Source organism: Pezoporus wallicus, unplaced genomic scaffold, assembly GCF_028554395.1.
Source record: "Pezoporus wallicus isolate ANWC-B61680 ecotype Strahan unplaced genomic scaffold, APGP_CSIRO_Pwel_v1 contig_8088, whole genome shotgun sequence".
NCBI lineage: Eukaryota > Metazoa > Chordata > Aves > Psittaciformes > Psittacidae > Pezoporus > Pezoporus wallicus.
This window is the reverse complement of record NW_026642341.1, coordinates 89,531-114,812: the sequence shown is the minus strand read 5'-3', so window position 1 is coordinate 114,812 and position 25,282 is coordinate 89,531. Positions and strand designations below refer to the sequence as shown.

Genomic DNA, 25,282 nt, shown 5'->3' with positions numbered 1-25,282 from the left:
TTGGGCTTTGTCTCCGTGCATTCATACAAGCACAGCAGGAGTTTTCTTTCTTTTGGGTTGGAGGAATTGTAAAAAGTGGTTCCATGCAGACTCCCCTTGGCTGCAGTGGGGCTGGCAGGGCCCAGCGCGAGGGGAGGGTGGGTGTTTAGAGACAGGAAAATCAGAAAGCAGTCGAGTTCCCTTTCTAACCCCTGCATTCCTCCTTATCTGCATTTGCTGAGTTGACTTGAAACCTCTGTGAAAGCAGAACCTGAGGGGTTAGTTCTGTGGCCTCATTTCCCTGTCTGAATCTGAGGAGAAGCAGGTGTCATCGCCAAAACCAGGCTCAGGTTTTGGTGCAGGACGTTAGAAATGTGTTCGCATCTGAAACTGAAAGGAAGAAATGAGAGGTGGCTTGAGAGCCCCAGCAGCAGCTCTTCTGGTGGTAAGAGGAAGCATCACCAGGATTCTACACAGTGTGTGAATATTTATCATCATCTAATCAAAGATGACTCTCTTGATTTGAAAGGAAGGGTGTAAGATAGAGATTGTAGCCAGCATCAGTAAGAGAGGGAAATGAAATTCTTTAGCTCCATTCTCTGTGTGGCAGCAACAGGAGTAACCATCACTTTTAATCCGTGTCAATCTTGTTACTTGTGTCTCTGAGGCTGCTTAAATTAAGGGCACAATCTAATTGCTTAATGACCCGACCCCTGATCTGTGCCATACCTGGCCTACTCATGTAAAGAGCTGCTGGTTCTCCTGATGGAAGCAACATCTACTGTATTTGTTCATGTCAGCAGGCCCTGCTGTGGGATTCTAGACGTGGCTGGTTCATTGGGTACCTTGTTTTTCACCATCCTGGAAATCACTTTTTTCTTACTTTCTTTAGGAGAACACTAAACAACCCATATTTTACAGGCTCTTCTTCCCACTTGTCCAAGGAACATCGGGCCTGCAGCACAAGGGCTGCTTCCATGGGTGACCCACAGAGCTCCAGCTGCAGGTACTGGTGTGGCTGCCTGTCCCTTCCCTGGTCACCACCAGAAGCCACCAGCAGAAGCAGTTGCTGCTGGCAGCTCTGATGAGAGTCACAGAGCCTTAACCTGCCTGGGCGATGCTGGTGCAGAAGCTGGAGCTGCTTGGTTAGTGTTTGCTAGGTGTCCCCTGTCTGTTCAGGAGGAAGAGGAGGATGGAGAAGGCTGGGTTTCCACTTACGTTATTTTGAGGTTTAGAAAAAAGAACAGGTTTTGGTCACAGGTAGAAGTGTTGTATTCTGACTTCCCTGCAGCCCCTCTCTTAGAGACACTACAGAGGCAACCTGGTGGGAAGGTGATGTGTGGAGCTGGGTCACTGGGAATCAGAAGAGAAAGATGGTTTTCAGCACTTAGGCACCAGTTACCAAGTTAACGTGATGCTGTACCTTCCTGTCAAGTTGATAGCATTTGAAATGCTTGTAAACTCTCTCCTGTTGCTCAGATAATTTTGGCTTTGCTGTTTTCCAATCAGTCGATGGCCTGGTGTGCTTCAGCTCACAGCAGGAGCCTCTCTTGTCATTCCTCAGTTGATCACAAACCAGCAGGGTAAGATGAGGCAGCGCTACAAACGGAGGTGTAGGGATGAGACACTTGCAAGCTGTACCTTTTCTCTTGGCAAGTTTACTTTCTGCTGTATATTTTCCTGGCAGTGGTCCCTGCCAGGAATGCTGGGTTGGCATCACACAGCTTTAAGCAGAGCAAGGGAGCTCTGTAGCGAAGCCGTGATTTGTGTTGTGGTTTTGTTTCCTTGTTCCTGCCTGTTCCAGTGAGGAGTGCTCTGTTGGCTGATGTTGGCCATATTGTGATGGCACAATTCAAGCCACTTTTCCCCTGTACTGATGGAGGGTGGTGTTAGGAGTCTTGCTTACTGGTGGTAGTGAAGATTGGGCTAGGAATCCACGGCATAGAAAACTTCTTGCTAAAATTGCACTTTCTCTCTGCCCCATCTGGCTCGTGGTGGTGTTATGGGTACGTGGCTGTGATTCCCCTTGCACATACTAACATTGCACTAAAAGAGAGCCTTTGGGAACAGCGTGTTGATCACTTTGTTTCTCAGCAGACCACAAAGTCAGCCGAATGGGGTCTCTTTGTTTTGTTTTTTTATTTTTAATTATTGTTATTTAGAAATCATGCTGGTGCTGAATGACCTGGAATTTTTGCTTGGATTTATCCAAAGGAAAATGTAATTGTAGCTGCAACGGGACCTTTCATAAGGGTGGCCGTGCAGCTAGGGAGCAGAGCAAGGGCTCTGCTGGGTCTTTGTACCGGGGAGGTGTGGGGGGTTCCAGTGGGGTTATTATTGTGTTTTTCTTAAGACCACAGTTTTAGATGGTCACCTTGGCAATCGTGTGAGACAGGAACTAGTTTTTACTTTTGGTAAAGGTTTTAAAGAGGAAAAACAAAAAGTGAAGCTGCCTGTGATTGTGGGCTGTAGCTATTACTAGGGCTAGGGTAGCTTGTACCTGCTATGGAACTTTACCTGCTCTTATTCTGAGGGCAAGAACTCCCTGTAGCAACAATGCCACTTCTGAGAAGTGAACGGCAAGTTTCCCTTCCTTTTGTATATGTGGATGTGAGGGTGGGTGAGGGGAAGAGCTTGCTTGTACAGTTTGTTGAAATGAAACCAGACATTTTTGGTTGTTCCTAAATAAAGAGCGGAAAAGACGACCGTGACTCGACTGGTGATTGCGCTCACTTCAGGGAAGCCCTGGTGATCCCCTGGTGCCAACAGCAGGAGCTGCCCCAGGCATGGGCATGGCTGAGCTGTGCCCCCAGTGGGGAATGCTCCATCACAACCTTCCTTTTGGTTTAAAAGCACAACTTACCCACAGGGTGAGGCCAGCAGTGGGTGACCCGGCTATGTGCCAGAGCCTGGATACCTCTGTCCTAGTCATCCTTCTGCAGCCTGGAGTAGCTGCTTGTCCCCATTCCCATTCAGCAAAGCAGGGTCAGCTGTAGCACATAACCACATTAAATCTAGGGCTGCTCCTGGTTATTTCCCCCTACCAGTAGCTGCAACCTCCCTAAAGCCCGGAGGAAGGATGGAGCAGTGCAGCCCCCTGGCATGGCTCCACACCCAGGCAGGGCTGCAGTGGGGCCATGCACCAGACACCACACACATAATACTGACACTTTTATTGTCATTCAAAGCTAGAGAGGCCTTGTAAATGTGAGTTTCACTACTGGCCCGTCGGCAGTGGCTATACAGGTAGGTAGATGCGATGCCCCCAGGACAGAGGTGCTGCCTTGGTCGCTCATGTCCCCCCTTGCCCGGCGCGTTGGGAATGGCACAGCAAAGGATGATTGCCAGAGGGCCCCGGGAGCTGCACAGGAGTGGGATCGCTGGGAATCCGGGCAGAGCAGCGGTGGCAGGGGCTGGCTGGGGGAGTTCAGGTCTTGTTCTTTGCCGTCAGACAGCTGTGTCTCCCCTCAGCAGCTGGCAGGCAGTGCGCACCCGTGTGCTTTGTTAAGGGCTTGGTGGTGACGGGAGGGATTCGGGGTTGGTGTGGGTTTTTTTCCCAATATATGTTTTTTTTAGTTCTCCACTCGAACACTTCAGCGGAGAAACCGGAGAAGCTGCCTGAAAGGAGGCCATAGCAGTGCCGTTTCCATAGAAACCAGTTCACAGTGTGCCGGGAGATCCACCGGCACTGGAGGTGCTCCCACCGCCGCGATGGGCTACAGCCGGTTGTCCCCGTTGATCCGGGTCCTCCGCAGCGCCCTGCTGGGGTCACAGAGAGGGGACACGGCTCAGGCTGCCCATGGCACGATCCAGGGCAATGTTCCAGTGGCCAAAGCTGTGCCCTACGGATGGCTCAGCACATCCCCATGCTGGTGCAAAGTGCCACCGGCTGGGGGGTGGCAGCTCCTAGTCCCACCCTATGCCCACAGACCCCAAAGCAGCAGCTCCCCAAAGGACCGGCACAACTTCCATGCCGGAATGTAGGGTTTCCATGCAGCAAAAAGGCTGCAGCTCCGCTCTGGGTTACTGGGAGGAGGCTGCCTTTCTCCGCCTCCACCACGGAGACCATGCTGGGGTGGGATATGTCATGGTGGGCACTGCCCTACCTGCGCTCCCGGCTCTCGAAGTGGTCAGCCAGCTGCTCCGGCGACATGCGGAACTCCTCAAAGGGCTGCTGGTACCGTGCCTCGAAGGAGCCCTCTCTGCCTCTGCCCAGCAGCAGCTGAGTGGCAGCATCCACGGTGCGGTCCCGCAGGGCTGCCCCACTGAAGAGGTTTATCTCACCGTTCTCCTGCTTGGATCGGGAAAACAACGGCAGGAGTAAAGGGCCTGAGAGCTCAAAGTGTGTGTCTGCTCATGAGGACAGTGCTGGGCTCATGGGGTCTCGGGGGTTGCAATGGCTTTAACAGCCAGCAATGAAAAACATCCCGCTCTGAAGGAGCTGTGACTATGCCAACACAGACAGCCCCGGGCCAGCCGCGCTCATGGTCCTGAGCTGTAACCTCCCCGGAGCACAGCAGGGACTGGGAACGAGCACATCTGCCCCTTCCCTTCTGCTGAAGGGCTCTCCAGGTAAGTCAATCGCAGCCCAGGCAGGACCCTGCCTGAAACACCCCAACTCGCTGCAGGGGGCAAGTCCAGAGCTTGCCATCCCACCAGCGCTCTGTGCATCGCTCCAGAGCAGCCCTGGCAGCTCAGTGCTGCATCCGACAGCCCTGCTGAGCCCTGCAGCACCATCACCTTCTCCTGCATAGAATCAGGGAGTTATGGAATGGTTTGTGTTGGAAGAGATCTTAAAGCTCATCCAGTTACAACCCCTGCCATGGGCAGGACACCTTCCACTAGAGCAGGCTGCTCCAAGCCCCATCCAACCTGCCCTTTTTCTTCTAATCAAGTGGTCCCTTGCACTGAGGAGGTCAATCAAGCCCTTCCTTGAGCTGCGGTTTGCTAAAGTGGGTAAGCTGTACCAAAGGACTGGAAATCCAGGGCTCAGTCCAAAGCATTTCGCACCAAGAGAGGCACCAGGAAGATGGCTGAGCTCCAGGCTGCTGCACAAAGTGCATGGCACCCACGCAGGAACGGTCAGAGGTGCAAGCTGTCATTTCGCTTTCAGCTAATACTTGAAGATCCCCAACAGAACATAAGCTCCTACAGTTCCCTTTGGAATGGGCCAGCATGCCCCAGCCTTACCTTGCTAGGGAAGATGTCTATCTTAACAAGCAGGGACGCCAGCTCCAGGTTCTCGCTGTAGTTGTTCTTCAGGGGTACCGCTCGGAAGCCTACAGCAGACACAGCCCCAGCATCACTGGCAGGGACACATCTGTCCCCAGCACCCCTTCTCCCACCCACCTCCCCTCAAGTGGCAGGCAGCCCCAGTGGCCATTAACAAATGGCTTCTGCCTTCCTTGGGGCTCTGAGCTGCCATGGGGATGGGAAGGACTGAGCCTGACAGCATCCTCCCACAGCACTCAGCATCTCCCTGGCTAAGGCTGCAAACAGCATGGGGCCACCAGGCCAGCCCTCCCCACCTCGCCGAGGGCTGTACCTGTCTTCAAGCCTTTCACCAGGAAGGTGGCCTGAGCCAGGAAGTTCTCATCGCTGAACATGTCCTCCTCATACACCACGAAGCGCAGGAAGGCAAAGTCGGGGTTGCTGACCTGGAAGTGGAACTGCTTCGGGGTCCAGAGTGGGTTCAGGCCATTGTCCGCTACCACAGGACACCAGAGTCAGTGGGAGCCCAGCCCAGCCCCACGTCCCTGTGCCACCAGCGCTGGCACCAAGCGACATGCCCGCACCAGTCAGGAGGGGCAGTGGGTCACTCTCCCAGCCCTTCACTCACCCACGATCTCCGTTTTCTGCTTGGCATTGTCGTACTCGGCCCCAGACACCTCCACCTCCACAAAGGGACAAACGATTCCCCTCCCGTTTTTGGGAAGGTGCCGGGCCCCCAGAACCTGGGCACAGACCAGAAGACACTTGGTAAGGGATGGGAGCAAAGGGAAAACTATGTGTTTGCATCCCACACCAGTTTCCTTCCAACTAAATCACCCTGGCTCTGCAAATGGGAGAGAGAAGAGATGCTGCAAGCCAGCCCAGCCAAGCCCAGCCTGCCTTGGGGAAAAACAACTCCCACCCCTGGAAATGCTACGGTGTCACCCTGGAGGCTGCTTTGGTGCCACTGAGCACCACTTCGATCTATAAGCCGTCAAGAGGCAAGTGAAGTGTTCCAGGTTCCTGTCTGGTGCCTGCAGAGCCAGACCTGGGACCGCAGCATCCCACCCCATCCCATCCCAGCCTGCAGAGCCATGCTGGACATCCCCTTCCTTGCTGAAACTTGTCCCTCCTGCCTTGGCCTGAGGACAAAAAGGAGCTGTTCCGCTGCTGCTCTGCCTCCTGTTCATAGCACAGCCTGTGCTCCACTCAAATGACAACCTGCTTCCTTGCAGGGACACGAATCCCAGCTCGCTCTTGCAGAGGCCATCTGTCAGCCCGGCGTGCTGCCGGCACGCTGCTGTAGCAGGGGAAGGACGTGCTGCCAACGCTGGATCATGTGCTGTGAGTCACGCTGAGCTCGAGGCGGCTCCTCCATCCCTGAGCTGGCTGCGGTGGGGACACTTTTGCCAGGGGACAAAGGCTGAGCCCTTCTCTTAAAGGAGACAGTGATGGGCTGCGTCGCGCTGACTCGGCGCCGGGTGGTTGCGGCTGCATCCCGAGATGCGGAAGAAGTTTGGAAAGCAGACGGTGCAGGGAAATGGTGCCAGGGATTTTTAGGGAGACAGCGGGTAGAGGGTCAGTGGTGCAGATGGGACACAAAGGGGCGTCCCCATTGGGAAGGGCTGTGGCTCTCTTAGGTGGGATCACTCTGGAACAGAGGTGGCTTCAGAGGAGCTGCACTTTGTGTGTGGTCAGAAACGGGTGAGCAGCTAAAAGCAGGATGTGCCTCCTCCCCAGGAGCTGCCTGAGCTGACAGGACTTGCAAAAGAGACTGGTGACCCAGAGCTCGGCTCTGGGACCACTGGGGATGCCTGCACTGGTACAGGGACAGCCACTGGTCCAAACATGAGAGCCATGGTGCAGCTGCAGCCTCCCCATCCCTCCAGGAGCTCTGCTGGTGAGCGGTCCCCTACCCTGCAGAGCCTCGGCTGTGCTGTGAGCTGACACAGGGACAGGCCAGTCCCAATCCCACCATCCGGGAAGGAAAAGATGCAACAAGCACCTCCAGCCCATCCTCCGGTACCCCCAGCAGCAGCCCCTCCTCTTATCAACACCAGCAACACAGAAACGGGCTGAGAAGCACGCTGTGATCATGAGCATCTTCCCAAGAGAGACCATGACCAAAGGGATATGGGAACACGGAGCCCGGAGCAACCACGCGACAAGGAGGGACCACGGCGCAGCTCTGCGTTATCCCGATGGGAGCCGCCATGCTCTGTTATCCCGATGGGAGCTGTCACACTCCAAGTGAAGGGGACTGGGATGTCACCTCCACAGCTCGTGGATGCCACCTGGCGGCCCCAGGCCCTGGCGGGAGAGGTCCCATGGGAACACTGGGGGATGCTCCTGCTGGTCCTCTCCCGGCACCCGGGAGCAGCACCCATGGATCCCCCCCGCAGTGGGGCTCAGGGGCTGGGTGAGGAGCAGCTGCAGAGGCCAGGAGCCAGGAACACCGTCAGATCACCCCCAGCTTGGCACAACCCCTGGATCCACGCCGGGAGGAGGAACTGACCTCAATGGAGATGGAGAGCGGCTCGACGCCCCGCAGCGTGCTCTTGTCGAAGGGGTCGAAGATGTCATCCCGCATGTTGGTCGGCTGCAAGACGTACCCACACTGGCCACTGGACATGAACAAGGCCTGGTTCATCTGCATGGGCTTGTCTGGAATGCACAGGCAGGAGATGGAGGGAGGAGACCCCATGCTCGTGTCACCAGCCACATCACCAGGAGGATTGGTGCTTTGCACAAGCCCTTTGAAGGGGTCACAGCCCATCCCCTGGCAGTGCCTGGTGCACCAAAGTCTCACTGCAGACTGGGCACATGCTGGGCCCAAGGGGGGCCTGCACAACCTGCCCAACTGCCCACTGCTCCATGGGTCACCTCTTTTCCCTCCCTCTCCTTTCAGCTTTCCGTGTGCAGGCTCTTGTGTTTGCCAAACCACCCTGCAAGATGCTTGAATTCCCCACTGGAATGGCAAAGCCAGCAGGATAAGAGGCACATAGCTCTCTGGTGGGCTGGTGAGCTCCCAGCAGGGGCTGGCAAGGGCCAGGGGAAGGCTGGACAGGGCAGCATGAGCAGGAGTGGAAGCTGGGGCCGCGCTGGACCCTGCCTGTCACCAGGGACCTCAGGGGACTCCCTGCTCCCTCTCCACTTCATCCTGTCCTTGTGGCACGACAACCCCCTGGCTCAGCACGGCTCCTGGTCAACCCAGCCCTCTGGAGCACGTCTGCCCTGCGGCAACCATGGACGTGACCACTGAGCTTGGCTCCTGCAGAGCCCCTCCTGGGCCCCGGTCTGGGCAGGACGAGGGCAGGGTGCAGGCAGCTCCCCATCCCGCTGCCCTCACCTGGGGTCTGGAAGTTGAGGGCCACGAGCTGGCTGCCGCAGATCCACATGGGCAGCGGGTCGTAGTTGGAGGAGTCGAGGCGCTGGCCCTTGGGGTAGATGCGGGAGAGCTGCAGGCGGTTGTACTGCAGGAACTTCTTGCCCTTGATCCTGTTGACGTACTTCTCTGCCTTGGTCTCGGGGAAGGAGGACATATCCCGGTAACAGGCCCTCTCTGTGCCAATCTCTGCAAGAAGACAGCGCAGGGTCGGCCAGGAGCACGTTCCCTTTCCAAACACTTCAACCATCCCAGGCCCCTCCCTAACACCGTCCTCTCCCCCTGTGGCTCAGCACCATCGGGCTGTACAGACCCCGCTCTGACCCGGTGCCCAATGCGATGGCTGAGGCATCAAAGCCACCCCTGGTGATGGGGCACGATGCTCTCCAGCCTCAGCCTCAGCAGCTGCTCTGGATGGTGACAGATCCCAGCATCCCAGCAACACAGGGATGGGGATGGGAACTTCCACCCTCTGGAGAAGTACATTTCTAGAGCTTCAGTGTAAACTGGCTCCGGCTTGCTCCTGACACCACACTGTGGGTCTGTAATGCCTCACTGCCTGCCTGCAGTGGCCACCAGGCCAGCAGATGCTCACTCTCTTCATCAAAGGGCACAGGCCGGCAATAGACCACCAGCTCTGAAAGCTCCAGGGCAATCTTCTTCCTCCTCTCCATCATCTTCCCTTCGGAGAGCTGCCAAGAGAGGGAGAGGGAGGTGTCAGGGCCAGGGGGAGCAGTGGCATTGGGTAACTCAGCTCACCAATTCAGTCAATGGCAGCACTGGCTGCTCCTGCCCATGCTCTGGGAACCATGAGTGGGTCTGCTGGGGGTACACCACAAAAGCACCCTGATGGGTCCCACCTTCCCCCTGAAGCAGGACTGGCAGCGGTACCAATGCAGGGCAGCAGAGCCTTGCCACCCTCCACGGATGGAGATCCCAACCTCCCAAGGCTCCAACACCCTCCCAATGGACCGATCTTCCAGAGATGTCCAGCCTGAACCTCTCAACCCACCACGTGTGGCCTCCACCCCTTGCTCCATCGTCTAAGGTTGTTCTGGCTTTATCGCCTTTGTAACTGCTCTGTCCATCATCACGTGCTGCCATCGCACCAACCCTCCCCTGCTCCTCGTGGGAAGCCCAGGGTTGGGAAGGAGATGTCCCCTGGGCAGGGCTCTCGCTCACCCGTGCATCAGCTGTCTGCGCTGCCTCCCGGATCTTCTTCACCCAGTCCAGCAGGTCCTCGTGTGTATCGGCCGCCACGTCCAGGGACACGCGCGACACCGAGGCCATGCTGATGGAGAAGACGAAGAGGCGGCTGTTCTTCCCCTCGGGGCGGATGGCTGTGGGCAGGGAGCAGAGGGCAACGTCACCGCAGATGCTGAGCCATGTCCTTCACAGCACAGAGGGAGGAAGGGAGAGCACGAGGGGCTCTCGTGGCTGCCCCAGGACTTCTCAGCTAAGAGAAGCTTCCATTTCTGGTTGTTGGAGGCAGCAGATGAAGCCCAGGATAGGTGAGGATGCAGAGTGTTCCCTGAGGGGGCTGAGAAGCCTTTGTAATGCCCTCTTTCTCCCATACCTACATCAGCTTCACTCTGTGCCCTGAAGTGCTCCGGTGAGAACAGCCACCCAGACCAAAAGGGCTCAGGGGAGGCAAGGGGCAGGCAAGAGCTGCAGACCAGACCCAGCATCCCGAGCCCCTGGCAGGGAGATGGACCACACGTATGTGAGGGAGGACCAACCCTTATGGGAAAGGAGGAGCCCACAACATTGGTCTGAGCTCCCTTGCTGTGGGGCAGCTGCCCCACAGGTTTTCAAGGCTCCTTGGCAGGACCCAGATGCTCCTCAGCTGTACTGGGGCTGCAAGGAAGTGCCTGAGCCCCAAAGCCCAAAGCAGCTCCTGTGCCAGGAACAGCAGTGGAGGAGTCTCTGCCTGACCAGCATACACCATAGACTGTGCACTTCCAGCAGGCACAGGGGTGCCCGGAGGCAGTTGGAGACTGAAGCCCTGCATCCATCACAGGACAGGACCATGACCCTTGCTGGCACTCACCGATCTGGCAGGAGGGCACATCCAGGACACCCCCCAGCAGGTCTCCCAGGGGGCTGTTCTCATCCAGCTGCTGCTGGGAAGGAAGCAGAGGCAGGATGGTGCTGGGCAAGGTGCTGGGATGTGCGCACACTGCTCCTCCCGCCATCCCTCCCTGCTCCGCTCCGCACGAGCTCACCTCCCGCTCTGGCTCCAGGCTGCTGGGACCAGTGATTTCCTCCACGTAGTTGGAGGGGAACCACAGCTGCTTCTTGCCACCATAATCTCCTCTCCACCTGGAAGAGAGGGATGGGGCAGCCTCAGCACCCGCATGGGGTCCCAGAGCATCCCGACTGGGGTGACAGGGGACAGGCAGCTCCTCCATCATCTGCTTTTAGGGTTTGTGAGGCTCTGGGGCTGTGCAGCTTGTCAGCAACCCCCAGATGGAGCCACCCCTGGAGGGGACACACCTCTGCATGGCACCAAGGTTTGCACGTGTCCCGAGGGACAAGGGAGGCTCAGGACACACTCACCAGCCTCCTTCCTGCTTCTCCACATTCTGGATGATGGCATTTTTGGTGAAGGTGAGTTCATCCTCCCGCTGCGCCTTGTAGTCGAACAGGGCTTTGACTGCACACTGCAATGAGGAGGGTTCCCATGAGGCCGGGCAGCGGGTGGATACATGGACAAGGATGTGCTTGCTGGGGGGACCATGAGGCACGCTGTGTGCAGGCAGTGCCCAGCCCTGCTGCCAGGCCCTAATGACCTTGCAGAATAAATCAAGGCCCCCATTTATGCCAAACCAGAGGTCACAGGTCTGGCATGGCTCCACATTGGCACTTTCCTTTGAGCTGGAGCCACTGATGGGTTTAGTTTGGAGGGTTCAGGACAAGAAGCAGCCCAGCCCGGGAACCTGCAGCCTCAATCTAGAACATGTCTCTCCTTCGTGGTATAGAAATGAGTGTGCAAAAAATACAGCTCTTGGGCAACAGAGCTAAACCCTGCGGCCCTGCAGGCTGTGCCATGGCAGGCAGTTGAGAACATACCTTGAAGGTGGGCATGGGGTTGGCTTCCACGTAGAACCCGGGGTGGCGTCCCTCGTAAAGGGCTCCATAATCCGGCTCCTGCGGGAGCAAAGGGCAGCAGTTACAGCAGGAGAACAGGTCCCCACCTCAGGGCAGGCAGGGAGAACACCCCAGGGAGGGCACAGACCAAAGGTGATGCTGCACACAGCAAGCAGAAGCCCACACTTGGGTACTGGGTCAAAGGAACAGCAATAAACCTCACTGAAGCCCCAAAGTGCTTCCAGCCCGAGAGGTGCAGACTGTGAAGCACAGAGATGGCTCATACAGCACTGCTTCAGGGCACCAGCTCGGAACAGACCTGTCCAGCATCCTTCCAACAGCCGCCCACACTCACCGCTGTCCCGATCTTCTCCAGTGTCTCCTCGTTGATGGGGTACCTCAGCTTCATCTTGCGGTACAGCGGGTGCTTCTCGTAGTAGCTGATCAAGTCCACCAGGCTCTCAAACTCGGAGTTGCCGAGCAGCACGGTCTGGCCCTCCTGCTGCACCCGGCAGTGCTTGATCTTCCCCTCCGCCCTGGCAGGAGCAAAGGCAGAGAGGAGGAACTTGGCACCTGGCAGGAGAAGGTCTCTGCCAAGGTAAAGCCACGCGAGCAAAAGGAGCACAGCCATCCCTCAGCAAGGTCCTGAAGGCTCTCAAGGGGCTGTGGGTCTTATCCAGGGCCAACAGGAGTGAGAAGAGCTCTGGGAAGGTTCATGCCAGGATCACAGCCACTCTCCTGCTGTCTCACACACTGCAGCATCCCAGCTCCAGCTCCCACAGCCACACCAGGAACCCAGGATCTGCACCCACCACCACGGACACACCTGAAGGAGATGGCGTAGGAGCTGGGCTCGCTCCTCTTGCGCACCAGGAAGGCTCCATCCCGCGGCACCCGCATCAGCATGTGCTCAGCTTGGGCCCGCGTGAGGTTGGCGTGGTACCACCTTTCAGGAGAGACACGTCACTGTGCACGGGTCCCCACACCTCCAGCTCACCCCACACCTCTGCGTGCCACAGGGCTTCCCCTCCAGCCCCTAGAAATCTGCTTGAATCCTCAAAAGGAGGACAGGGAGATCATCATGTACATGACACTGGACAGGGCCCTCTTCTTTCAGAGACCTTTGGTGATGCATGGGTGAGGGCATCCCAGCCAAGCCCAGTACCCCTTGCTTTGCACTGAGCTTCCACCACAATCAATCAGCAACACGAACAGCAGAGCTGGCCAGCATGGCTGCTGTGACATAAAGAGCTCCACAGGGAGCAAGTGGGGACCATAGAGCCCCAGCAAGGAAGGAATGGCTGATGTGGGAGGGTGTCCCAAAAGGTCCTGGCTGCTCAGTGGACACGACCCACCCCAGACCCACACTCACTCTTTGCTCTCATGGGCATTGGTCTGTGGCACCGGCTCCGTCAGCCTCATCTCAAACTCGTTGCACCTCAGAGGCACCTCCTGGTAGTGGGTGATGAGGTCGTAGAGGCTGTCGAACACTAGGTTGTCCGTCAGGAAGAACTTGGGGCTGCCGGCATCCTGCCGCGAGTGGATGCGGCAGTGCTGCACCTTCCCGTTGCGCCTGCGCGAGAGGGAGAACCGGGGTCCTCTGTGGGGATCCTGCACCAGCCTCAGGCACAGCCCCAGCCCGGACACAGCATTCCTGCCCCACCAGAGAGCTGACATGGAAGGGTCCCAAAGGACTTGGCCCTTCTGCATGGACGATGAGCTGGCGGGATGCTGGGGCACAGAAAAAGGGGAGGGATGTGCACTGGAGCACTGGGAGCACACCGCTGCACAGGGACGGGATGAACCCAGGCCCGCAGCGCAGGGAGCAGCGCTGCAGCCTCACCAGAAGGACAGGGTGTAGTCTCCAACGAAGGTCTCGCTCTCCCTGACGAGGAAGGAGCCGTCGGGGGCGCCAGTCTCGATGCAGTACTCGGTCAGAAGCCGCTCCGCGATGTGCCGCCCGTCCCGGCCCGCTCCCAGCTTCCCGTGGAACCACTTCTCGGTGGAGTGAAGCTCCGTGCTGTTGCTCACCTGCAGGGAACCCAGCGCCCTGAGGGCAGGCTCCGGTGCCACAGCGCGCAGGGGTCTTCCCACCAGGAGCAGGGAGCTTCCCTGCAGCAGCTCCCACCCTTCCCACCCCAGGATCTATCTCCCCCTGCAGGCAGCTGGCAGTGCTCAGCCCCTTGGACACGCAAGTCATGGAATCACAGACTCAGACTGGTTTGGGCTGAAGGGACCTCAAAGCTCATCCAGCTCCAACCCTGCCACGGGCAGGGACCCCTTCCACTAGAGCAGCTTGCTCCAAGCCCCTGTGTCCAACCTGGCCTTGAACACTGCCAGGGATGGGGCAGCCACAGCTTCTCTGGGCACCCTGTGCCAGCGCCTCAGCACCCTCACAGGGAAGAGCTTCTGCCCTAGATCTAACCTAAACTTCCTGTTTCAGTTTGAACCCATCACCCCTTGTCCTATCACCACAGTCCCTGATGAAGAGTCCATCCCCAGCATCCCTATAGCCCCGCTTCAGACAGTGGAAGCTGCTCTGAGGTCTCCACACAGCTTCTCTTCTCCAGGCTGAACAGTGCCAGCTTTCTCATTCCTGTAGTCTCCTCTGGACCTGCTCCAACAGCTCCATGTCCTTATCTTGAGGACACCAGAACTGCACACAGTGCTGCAAGTGGGGTCCCTTCTCTATGTGAATGACTGACTGTCACACAAGGCATCCCTCACCTCCTTTTGCTCTTCTTCATCCTCATTTCCTTGGTCACTGGTTGTCTCCCCAGAGTAATAGATCTTGCTGCTGGTCAGGACAAAGTAATGCGGGTTCCACTCCTGCAAGGAAACAAACTCTGGGCAAAGAGACCCCCGAGGCAGCAGCAAGCTGGCCCCCACCACCCATCCATGGGACCAGCTCTTCCAGGTCAGCACGACCAGTGACGGGTGATGGGGTTTGCAGAGGAGTCACCGACGGCAGTGAATCAGCAACACTGATTTCAGTGGAGTCACAGGAGCTCCTAAGACATTGCCCAAATCCAAAGGATGTGGTAGCTCTTACATCCAAAGTGACTGCAGCTCACACTGCCAACACCCCGGCATGTAGCAAAAGGGGATGACCAAATGGAAAGCAAATCAATGCAAAAAGAAAGCACTCTGCCAGGGTCAGCACGGGGCTATCCCCAGTGAGGCTACAGGAGATGGCTATGTGCTTCACTTCCCTGTTCTCCAAAGCTGTGTTTCATTCACACATGACTTTGCCTGACCGATCCCCAGCGAAGCAAAGCCGCTGAGGGAGCGGGCTGTGTGGAAGCAGATGCGCACAGCAGAGGGGAGGGTTGGTGCTTTACAGAGCAGAATGCTTGCCGAGGTGTGGGAGCTCCGCGGGCACTCGGTAGGAGGCAGGAAATGCCACGGCTAGAGCTGACTGCAGCAACAGATAAAGAGGCTTTACACAGCGCAGCTGCAGTGCCTCAGCCCAGAGCTCCCTCTAGCTCAGCTTCTGCCTCTAGCAAGGGCCAAGAGGTGCCTAGGGGAGAGCACAGGAGAGAGCCAGCACAGAAACCCCCAGCCCTCAGGGACCCTGAGGAACAGGACAGAGCAGCGCCTCTTAGCTCCTGTGCACCACAATCTTTCCTATCAGCACCACGCAGCGCCCTGCGGAGCTACCATGGCACCTATGGGGCCCACAGCGCGGGGTTCAGGGCACGGAGACACGTACGTGGTTGATGGGGTCCTCCAGGTAGAGGATCCCGTTCTTGATGGAGTTGCTGATGTCGTTCTCGGAGTACATCACGGACGTGGGTAGCTCCTCGTAAGCGCTGCCCTCTGCCAGCTTCTTGTGCTGTGAGACAAGAGGTGGGTCAGGTACCTTGAGGGAAGCAGGCACCCAGAAAGCAGCATGGGCTGCCTAGTGAACAGCCAGGTCTGCTGCAGTGGGTTCCCCTAGACTGAAAGGACCAGGGTGGCACCCATGCCACAGAGATCATCAAAGGGCACTGAAGTCCCACCCTTCTCCCCAGAGGTGATTCCTGCAGCAGGAATACCAGCATCCCCCAAGCTCTCCAGAAGGGCAGCACCCAGCTGCTGAGCTTATTCCATAGCAGCTCCTCTGAAGCATGAGAGCTTTTTGTCTCCCATTGGGTTGAGCATCACGTCTCCCCTTTCAGCAAACCCCTTCCAGAGGTTAGGAGCTGCCTTTTTTTCCACACCGGCACCATTTTGCCCCCATTGTCTCCACTAGCTGGGGATGGGAGTTCACCTTGATGAGGATCTTCCTCCTGAGCTGGTTTGGAGAGGGAAGGCCATCAGCAGAGATATCCACAGGTTTGGTCAAGAGCATGTCCCCAAAGACCTTCTTGAAATTCTGAGCCATGTTCCGCTGCTGAGCAATGCTGCAGTGGTCCTCAATGGACAGAATGACTGGGAAACTGGGAGAAGGAAAAGAGCTGTCAGGACCAGCACGGTGTCCAGGTGGAACCATCACCTGATGGTCACAGGTCACAGCCTCTGTGCCCTCAAGGAGCACTTTGCATCCGCAGTGATCTGTGCTGCCTTGAACACTCAGTGTAACCACCCTACAGCACAGTGTCCCCCCCACTGCCGGCGATGCACATGGTGGAGAAGGACTGACACTACTGGGGTTTACCCAAAGCTGCTTTGCTCCAGCCTTGGCTCTACCCACTCCTTGCCTTCTTGGCAGCTCTGCTAGCTGCAGGCCAGGTCCTGCTGTACTCACTCGGAGGTGACAAAGGCATGCTCCTTGATGGTGACCAGGACATCAGAGAACTTGATCTTGGTGGTTAAGGTGTGCCCATGGTAAATGACTGGCATGCCATCGGGACCGTCCCAGCAATCCACTGCAAGAGACCCATGGAAGCATCTTGGTTGGAATACAGGCAGGATGAGATGGACTGAAACAAGCACTGCTGGGATCCGCATTGGAAGGTAACAAAGCAGTGAGGCGAACGTCCAGATCTTCCTGGGGAACCAAAAGCTCAGGCACCTACCACCAGTCCCACCAAGCCAACACCCTCAGCCCCTCCAGCACATCAGGGAGGCAGCGGCATATGGACCAGCAACCCGAGCCTCCCCTGACCCCCACCGGCCACCGCTGGGCACAAAGCACAGCTCCAGCACTCACGTTCAATGCAGCGGCAGCCCATGCGCAGGCAGCGCGCGTACGCCTCCAGCGAGGACTCGCTCGAGAACTGGTCCCCGGTCAGGTACCTTCCACGGGAGAGAACACGTGAGCAGAGCCACGCACTCACAGGGGCAGGGGTGCCTGCTGGGCAGAGCCACCCCAGGGGAGGTTCGGTTCTGCCCCGGCTGCAGAGGGCTGCAAGCACCATGCTGAGGTCCCGGGTGCCAGCTCTGGAGATGAGACTCAAAGAGCGGTATCAGCATCAGTGACACAAAAAATGCCCCTGCAGCAGCCAGAGAGCAGGGTCAGGCCAGCTCCTGCAGGCACACAGCAGCTCTCTGCCTGCCCTCTGCGCCTTTAAATTCGGGCTGCGGTGTTGTCACTGCATTCCATGAATGGGGAGTAGAGCCAGAGCTCATCTGCAGTAAAGCAGTTCCTGCAAGGTGCTTCTAGCAGCAGGGAAGGAAAATGGCCAGTTTCAGCCTGCCAGGATTTTGTCACATCTGTCCTAAGAGCCTCTGGAAGGTGATGACGTTGTTAATGGTAAGGAATGGCCAGAGTGACAGCCATTCACTGACCTGAATGCACAGTCTGTGAAGACATGAGCTGCGGACAATGCGCAAAACACAGACGGTTAAATGATAAAGGGAGGACCGGGGCACCAAGAGGAAGGTCTCTGCTGTACTGACCCTGGTTTGGACCCACCACTGGGATTGGGCAAGACGAGGGGAATCCCACCCTGGGGAAGGGGAGGCTGGGAGCAGACACGTGGAGGGAGCATCCCCTGGTCCTTACGTGTTGTGTGAGGAGGAGATCCAGTAATGGGAGAGGGGGTTGTTCATGTTCTCCAGACACACCATGTCCAGCTGCGAGTTCCAGATGCTGTTCTCTTTGGAAAACAGGAAGGTGAGAAACTGCTCAGGAAGAAACAGAAGCATGTTAATGATGTGGAGGAGCCGTTTACCTGCACACACATCCAACCCTCCCTGCCAGCAGCTACCCAGCAGCTACCCAAGTACCCTAAGGGGCATCAAACCAAGTGCAGCCCCTTTCCTCCTGCAAATGAATGCCTGGTGAGCACTCCCAGCTGCACACCCCCAGCACATGAAAAGAGCCCACAAGCCATTGCTTGGCCAACCAGCTCTTGTGCAACAGGGTGACCCACCACGTTCACCTCACAGCAACACAGCTTACAGGAGCTGTGATCCTTCAAGCATCACCCTGACATGTGAAGAGACAGACAGCAGAGCTGTCACCCAGCACACTGGGGATGTCACACATACTCCACCCCGCTCCATACATGCCAGTGTTCAAGATGTCTTACTTCATCCAGGGAGAAATAAGGCTCATCAATCTCCCTCAGAGGGTCTCTCAGAAAGTTGAACATGAATTCCTGTACCTGAAGGGTGTCTGCAGCCCAGAGCTCCTGCAAAACCCCAAGAGAAAGAAAGCATTGCTCAAACCCATGTGTGGCTCATCCAACCCGCATCTTTAACCACGAAGGAGGCAGCTTTTAATGCAAGACCAGCTCTGCCATGAACTGCACTGTCAGCACAAACAGCGGCTCGCACACAACTGCAGGATCTGCCCTGTTCCCAAGTGCTCTTCACTTTCTCAGTACATGCATTTTCCTCTCCAACAGCTCCTCCACATACATCTGCCACCCCTCCTCGCTCAGCAGCAAAAGCCAACCCAGCTTCCTTTGGCTTCTCCCCTCCAGTGTCTTTCATTAGGCCATCACCATGCTGTGTCTCTTTGCTGGTTCTTGCTGTGCTGAAAGACCTCAGATCGCTTCTAAATGGAAGGGGCAGATCCATGGGCTGCTCCTCAGGAGCTGCTGAGACCTCCGGAGCAGAGAGGATGGACCATGATGCTTTGACTGCTCCACACCTTCAGTAACCAGCTGAGGCCATTGGGACTGGGTACACTGCCTTGACCAGTTCCTCCCTCCACTCCTCTCAGACCTTCTGCTCTTCGTCCCTTCGCTGACCAGGGTTCCTGGCTGAGGTTTACCCTCAAGAGTGCCCTCCCTGCACCACCTCCTGCTCTAGGAATCACAGAATCCCAGCCTGGTTTGGGCTGAAGGGACCTTAAAGCTCATCCAGTTCCAACCGCTGCCACAGGCAGGGACCCCTTCCACTAGAGCAGCTTGCTCCAAGCCCCTGTGTCCAACCTGGCCTTGAACACTGCCAGGGATGGGGCAGCCACAGCTTCTCTGGGCACCCTGTGCCAGCGCCTCAGCACCCTCACAGGGAAGAGCTTCTGCCTAAAGTGTACTTAAGGGAGGATGTGCTCAGGCCGTGGCTGTGCCAGGCAGAGCACCCACAACCATCACCTCAGCCCCACTGCAGGGCTGCCCTCAGGTCCCTGCCACTGCCCATCCCATCATCCCTCCCCTGGGCCAGTGCTGCGCTCACCCTCTGGTACTCCAGCAGGAACTTCTGCAGCTCCAGCAGTGACACCCTGAAGTGCTCAGACCTTTCTCCAGCCCTGGCAAGCAGAAAGAGAAGGAGAAGCTTTGGTCACTCAGGCAGCACATCACAACCGACTGCTCCCAGCGCCCTGTGAGCGTGCAAGCGACCACCATGGTGTGTGCGAACGAGATGTGCTCCGAGCAAGCCGTGCTGCAGGGGCAGAGGGGACGAGCAGAGAGCGACAGGGAGGGCACGGCAGCAAACACACAGCAGGTGAGAGTATACATCCACATCCCAGCGCCAGGGACTGCGCCAGGAGCAGCCCAGGATTCACAGTGCCAAGGGGATGGCAACGTGGAGCTCTAGTGACAGGCAGCAAAAATCATCAGAGGAACCGACTTGTACAAGGGTGACAATAACTAAATGGGTGCAGGGCAGTGAAGAGGTGATTGTGACAGGACAGACCTACAGGGATCCAGAGGACATGGACTCAAGGAGGCAAGGCAAGGAACTAAGGTGGGAACTGATTATAGCTAATGATCTCAAAGGACTTGTCCATGAACGTACCAAGCCGCAATGGACAGCCAAGGGCAATGCTGGGGACTGACACCAAAGAAATCAGAAATGAACTGTCAGTGCTGGTCTGCTGAGGTTCCTGCCAGCTCTTTCCTATAGCTATAGGGGAAAAAGCATGGGGAAATCTGTGGACAAGGTCACAGGTCTCCCCCTTCAGCTCCCGTGTCCAGATTCAAGCCCTTTAATCCAGACACCAGCCAAGGTGCACACAGGGAAGGGCAGAGCAGGCACCACAGACGCTGCCTGGAGGGGAGCACCGCTGCAGCCTGCGCAGCCCCTGCTGTCATCGGCAGCCTCTGGGAGGTGGCTCAAGGTCTGGGTGCTCCACATAAAGCAAGGGACTGGTTTGGAGGAGGCTGAGCTGGGCTGGGTCCCAGTCTGGAGGAGGAGAGCCCCCCCTGCCCCGAGCTGGAGCGCCTGCAGCAGAGATGCTTCTTCAGGGTGCAAAGTCACAAACAGAGCGATAGGAAGAGGGACACAGCATGCCTCATCCCCAGCATGCTGCTGCAGGCACCGGAGCATGTCATGGAGCAGAAAACAGCCCCTTCCCCAGCAAACACAGAGATTCACCCACCTGTCCAGGAACGGGACATCCATCTGCAGAAGAAGAAGCAGAAGCATTAGGTTTGCCCTCAATCCAATGTATTGAAAGCACAAACTGATGTGGAAGGCAATGGGGACAGCAGAGCAGCATCTAACCTTTCCTTACAGCTGCTGCTCATCCCCCTGCTAACAGCCTAGAGCAAGGACTTCTTTACTCCCTGCCCTCCCTGGCCCAGGGCAGTGACAGCCATGGTCTGTCCCTCCCCTTCCCAGCCCTGCAGAATCCAGCTCTTACCATTTTCTGGGCGCTGAACATGAGGCTGCGGTAGAGCTGCGCGAACTGCCCGTACGTGATATCCCCGCTCCTCTGCTCCACGTCCTGCAGCAGGAAACCAGAGGTTTGACAGGGCCACGGGCAGCTCTGCGTGGCCTCAGGAGTGTCTCCTCCCACCAGGATCCCTGGGGGAAGAAGGAGGAGGAAAAGGCCAAAACCTGGCCAGACTTTGCCTCCTACCTCTGCACATCTCGGTGGGACCCACAGTGCCCAGGACACAGGCACATCCTAAATGGAGTCACACGATTCCCCCTGCTCCCCAGCCCACATGAAGGTATCAGTGCTGACAGAAGCGTTGCTGCTTACTTGAACAGCTACTAAAGGATCATTTAAACTCATGCTTGCAGAGAGCACCTGGAAACCACAGGACCTGAAGCGTGTGCTCTCCTTTGGCCTCGAGTTCAGTGCTGGTGGACACGGTCACCAGGAGCTGAGCCTTCACTCTTGGCTCTGCGGTGATGCAGTGGGGCTGCAGGACCCAGGATGCAGGAGGCAGCCACCAGCCCCGCTGCCCATCCTCCTACACTTGACCCCACCAGCACAAAGCCCTTGGCTGGGGCCGGGAGCGTGCGGGATGGGGTGAAGGGAAGGTGCTGGCCACCATGGGACCGGGGTGCAGCACCCAGCAGGACCTGGCACCTCTTCAGACCCCTCCCAGGAAGAGCCTCTGATGTTCAAACACTCCATGGGACCCAACCACCACCGGGCTCTGCTCAAAGGCAGGACACGGGCTGCAGTGAACAGGGAACATGGTCCTCCATGCCAGCAAGGAGAGCAGAGATGTCACACACTTACCATGAGTCTCTCCCGCAGGAACCTCATGTTGGGCACCCGGTAGTTGACCTGAGACAGCATGTTCTTCAGGTCCTTGGCGGAGATCCTGCAGGGGAAAGAGGCAAAACACATTCAGGAGGGCTGGGACAGAGGCATCTCACCCTGGGACTGGGACACCCAAAGGGACATCAGCTGTGACACACAAGGACGGATGCATGATCCAGAAGGATGCCGGGGCTGGGACCGAAGGCAGAGCAGGAGAACATTTTCCACCCCAATGAACATCCATGCTGCATGTGGGGAGCAGAGAGGTGCTTGCATGCCAAGGGAACTGCAAACACAGCCCCTGCAAGCTCCTACAGGGCAAGTCCCAGCACCCTCAGCCCACTCAAGCTGATGCCACCACGGGCACACAGTGCCCCCTGCTTTACAGAAATGGCCGGGGAGGGGCATTCTTGAACTGGCTGTGCCCCAGCATGGATGCTGGGTCACCAAACCTGTTCCAACCCCACTCCCTGGCCTGCAGGAGGAGGCGGACATAGAGCAGGCTTTGAGGTGGTTTGGACCCAGCTAATTCTATCAGCAAGAGAGTCTACTCACAGCCACAGCGATGCCCCATCGTGCCCCAGCCGTGCTCCCCCAGTGACTGTCTCACACACCAATGTCTTCCCCAGGGCCCTTCACACCAAACGTGCCAGTTCCCAGACCAGGAAGGGCCCCCTGACCAACCCCAAGCAGGATCCTGAGCTCCAGCAGGCAGAGATGGGCAGCAAGGAGCCCTGTTCCTTGTTCCCCTCTGGGCAACGGCCCTGCAGCGAAGGAAAACAGGAATGTCTCCCATCTGCAGGACCCAAGAAGCGAGAGGTCTGTGTGCCACCATCTTCCGTCAGCTCCTGCCCTAAAAGCAAGTCCTTGGAGCCTGCCCCAGCAAACACAGATGCTGCCTTTGCTCCCACGGAGCATGTGGGGGCTCAGAAACGTGCAGGATGCTCCCTCATCCCAAGCACTGGGCAAGTCTAACCCTGGAAACCCAAACACAAATATGGCCGGGAAGGGGAGGATGTGCTGGGTAGGGGTTTAGCCCAGGCACACGCAGTCATCGGCAGCGATGCGGAGGCGCAGCATGAACCGCATCTCTTCCACTCTTCCCTGGCAAGAGGATGATCTCAAAGGACACAAAGGAGGAGGGACCCCCAAGGAGCAGGCTGGTGTCAGGCGCTGCAGCGACCAGGGCCCCGCAGCCGGCAGCACACAGAGAGCCCTTGTTTGTGGGCTCTGAGCGCGGGGCCCCGGGACGCAGCACGGCCAGAGCCGGACCTGGCCCTGCTCCCGTGCTGTGGCACGGCCAGCACCGTGCAGGCAGTGTCCTGGGTGAGGGTCCTGCCCCTTCCCTTCCACAGCACACCCGGTACCCACAGCCATGAGCAACCCAGGATGAGTGTCCCACCTATGGGGTCCTGGGTGACAGGAGAGGACAGTGGGGCGGTGCTGGGGGGAGTGAACCAGGAGCGCAGTGAGAGATGCCACCACTGATGGGTGTCAAGGAGTGACAGCTCGGGTGGGACCCCTGATGGGACCCACTGTCCCCAGGGCCACCCACAGCAATGTCCCCTTGGTGAGAGGCTGACACTGCAATAAAGCTCCTGGAAAAGGAGCTCCAGATGCACCGAAGACAGTGCCCAGCTCAGGGGATGCTGGGCTGGACCCAGGAAGGGGGTGGACTGAGGCACTGCTCATCACGGTGTGGTGGCACCAGGAGGGGTGAGAGCAAACCCTGTACAAGCTGTGACCAGCATTTCCCTCTCTGCCCCCACAGGAGGATGGCGGATGGAAGGATTTTATTGATGGGGTGATATTAATGACGTGCAAGCGCTGCAGACCTTGGATAAACAGCTTGGTGGTATTTTGAGACTAAAAAGTGAAAAACAAATGAATAAGCTCGTTTTTCCTACGGAAGTTTTTGAGGGTTTCATGACAAACAGGCCAAAGGACTGACCCAGCCCTCACATAGGGATGGAAACAGCCTGCGGTGCCGTAACGCTGCTCCCAGCACGGGCAGCTCTCCTAGCCAGAGGTGAACAGGCTCCTCCGCACCAGTGAGGAAAACCCCAGCATCCTGTTATCCTGCTCTTTCCACCTCACGTCCCTTGGAAAAACAAACACCCAAAGGCCCAGCAGCCAGTGAAAACAGCCTACATCTGCTGGCGTGCGGGAGGCACCCAGCCGGGAGGAAAGGGCTCCAGCACCAGGAATGATCCCTGCAGCTCCCAAATCCTGCCCGTCCTGGGAAGGACCACGGGCGGTTTGGGAAAGAAGCAGTGTCCTAAAAGAACCACGACTCACTCGTCTCTTTTCAACCCCATTTCCAGGCTGAGAGGCAGCAGCAGAGCCCAGTGACACCAAAGTTAATGCTGCAGAGATTCCACCCAGGAGATGTACATACCCCTAACTGCTGCCATGCTCTGCAGACAGCACAGGGATGGCTGTAAAACGGGCAGCCGCTGCCTTGACCTGCATTCCCCCTCTGTCCTGCTCCCTTTGCTGCCTGGGCTGGAGCAGCAGCTCTTCTAATGAAACGGTTTGCATTGAAGCTCCTCCCCTTGGTGGACAGGTAGCAGTGTATTGTGTTTTGTTGCCTTAATTCTGGATGCAAAGAGATGCTAGTAATTAAAACAAGAGAGATGCAGCAGGCTGGCTTTCAGCTCTGCTGAACCAGCCTCGATGATCAGAGGGATGGAGCAGCTCTCCTATGAGGAAAGGCTGAGAGAGCTGGGGTTGTTCAGCCTGGAGAAGAGAAGGCTCCTTAAGGGGAGACTTATGTGGCCTTTCACTACTTAAAAGGGGCCTGCAAGAGAGATGGGGAGAGACTTTTCCGCAGGGCCTGTTGCCATAGGATGGGGGGTGATGGGTTTAAACTAAAAGAGGGAGATTCAGGCTGATGTGAGGAAGGAACTCTTTATAATGAAGGTGGTAAAACACCAGCACAGGCTGCCCAGTGATGTGTGAGCCATGTGTCCAGCACCACCCCTCGGAGCAGGACTGGAGGAATCCCCTTGCCCCAGGAGATCGCATTAACATGGAAATCAATCTGAGAGGTCAAGGGGCTCACTTAACATTGCAGGGGAAAAGCATGTCCCAGGGATGGATGGAGGCAAATAACAGCACCTCAGGATGAGGAGGATGGAGGGGGAATGCAGCTGGGAAAAGCAGCCAATGCAGCAGCAGCGAACAGCGTGGTGGAACTTAACTCCTTGACAGGGAAAACACAATAATAGAACAGCTTGGGTTGAAAGGGACCTTCAAAGCTCATCTAGTCCAACCCTCTACAATGAGCAAGGACACCTTGTCCCTTCTCTTAACTCCTCATGATGGATCTTGACCCAATTCCCTTCCCTTACTTCCATGATGGTTCAAGCATGACATTTTACACTTAGGGCATCACTAAGAAAACCCCACAAGTAGCGGCCCTGCTGCAGCCCATCAGCCTAGAAGCCAAGCAGGGGGATGGACCCATGGTCTCATGGACCTCAGAGAAGAAGAACAAAACAAATGGGGTGGAGAGTAACAAACAGAACCCAGCTGAGCCCTGACAGGGTGGCCAGAGCTGCCGGTTGGCTCCTCAGTGTCTGCCCCCTTGGGTGATGCCAGCTGGGGGTGAGGTGTTTCACAGTGTTCCAAAGCAAAGGCTGGGGTCTCATGGCAAAGAGGAACCCTTCCAGCTCAAACCCTCTGCAGAGGGTGTTCTCTCTCCTCTTACCTGTCCTCTCGGTTGCGATCCAGCGAGTAGAACTGCTTCCGGAGCCACCTGAAGGGAAAGGCACAGACACACACACTGAGCCCCG

At 57.2% G+C, this 25,282-nt stretch overlaps 1 protein-coding gene across 7 annotated transcripts in view; it reads right to left on the bottom strand.

Annotated features, from left to right (window-relative positions):
• Positions 1 to 3,446: 3,446 nt before the first annotated feature.
• The window catches only part of PLCG1 (phospholipase C gamma 1), a 41,104-nt gene continuing 19,268 nt past the window's right edge, over positions 3,447 to 25,282 (bottom strand). The window contains exons 4-32 of one of the 7 annotated variants that reach the window (XM_057428916.1): positions 25,198 to 25,245; positions 21,462 to 21,546; positions 20,628 to 20,711; positions 20,364 to 20,386; positions 19,217 to 19,289; positions 18,124 to 18,225; positions 17,595 to 17,713; positions 16,800 to 16,885; positions 16,395 to 16,515; positions 15,918 to 16,086; positions 15,378 to 15,500; positions 14,393 to 14,494; positions 13,509 to 13,696; positions 13,038 to 13,238; positions 12,492 to 12,611; positions 12,021 to 12,201; positions 11,648 to 11,725; positions 11,135 to 11,238; positions 10,801 to 10,897; positions 10,626 to 10,698; positions 9,758 to 9,915; positions 9,171 to 9,267; positions 8,540 to 8,764; positions 7,706 to 7,854; positions 5,819 to 5,933; positions 5,525 to 5,686; positions 5,170 to 5,258; positions 4,086 to 4,273; positions 3,447 to 3,741 (exon numbers count right to left, since the gene is read on the bottom strand). In XM_057428916.1, the coding sequence (XP_057284899.1) occupies positions 3,696 to 3,741; positions 4,086 to 4,273; positions 5,170 to 5,258; positions 5,525 to 5,686; positions 5,819 to 5,933; positions 7,706 to 7,854; positions 8,540 to 8,764; positions 9,171 to 9,267; positions 9,758 to 9,915; positions 10,626 to 10,698; positions 10,801 to 10,897; positions 11,135 to 11,238; positions 11,648 to 11,725; positions 12,021 to 12,201; positions 12,492 to 12,611; positions 13,038 to 13,238; positions 13,509 to 13,696; positions 14,393 to 14,494; positions 15,378 to 15,500; positions 15,918 to 16,086; positions 16,395 to 16,515; positions 16,800 to 16,885; positions 17,595 to 17,713; positions 18,124 to 18,225; positions 19,217 to 19,289; positions 20,364 to 20,386; positions 20,628 to 20,711; positions 21,462 to 21,546; positions 25,198 to 25,245 (3,406 nt within the window). In that variant the 3' untranslated portion in view covers positions 3,447 to 3,695. The remainder of the gene's footprint in view (positions 3,742 to 4,085; positions 4,274 to 5,169; positions 5,259 to 5,524; positions 5,687 to 5,818; positions 5,934 to 7,705; positions 7,855 to 8,539; positions 8,765 to 9,170; positions 9,268 to 9,757; positions 9,916 to 10,625; positions 10,699 to 10,800; positions 10,898 to 11,134; positions 11,239 to 11,647; positions 11,726 to 12,020; positions 12,202 to 12,491; positions 12,612 to 13,037; positions 13,239 to 13,508; positions 13,697 to 14,392; positions 14,495 to 15,377; positions 15,501 to 15,917; positions 16,087 to 16,394; positions 16,516 to 16,799; positions 16,886 to 17,594; positions 17,714 to 18,123; positions 18,226 to 19,216; positions 19,290 to 20,363; positions 20,387 to 20,627; positions 20,712 to 21,461; positions 21,547 to 25,197; positions 25,246 to 25,282) is intronic. The other 6 variants (XM_057428918.1, XM_057428919.1, XM_057428920.1 and 3 more) reach the window with 6 other exon arrangements.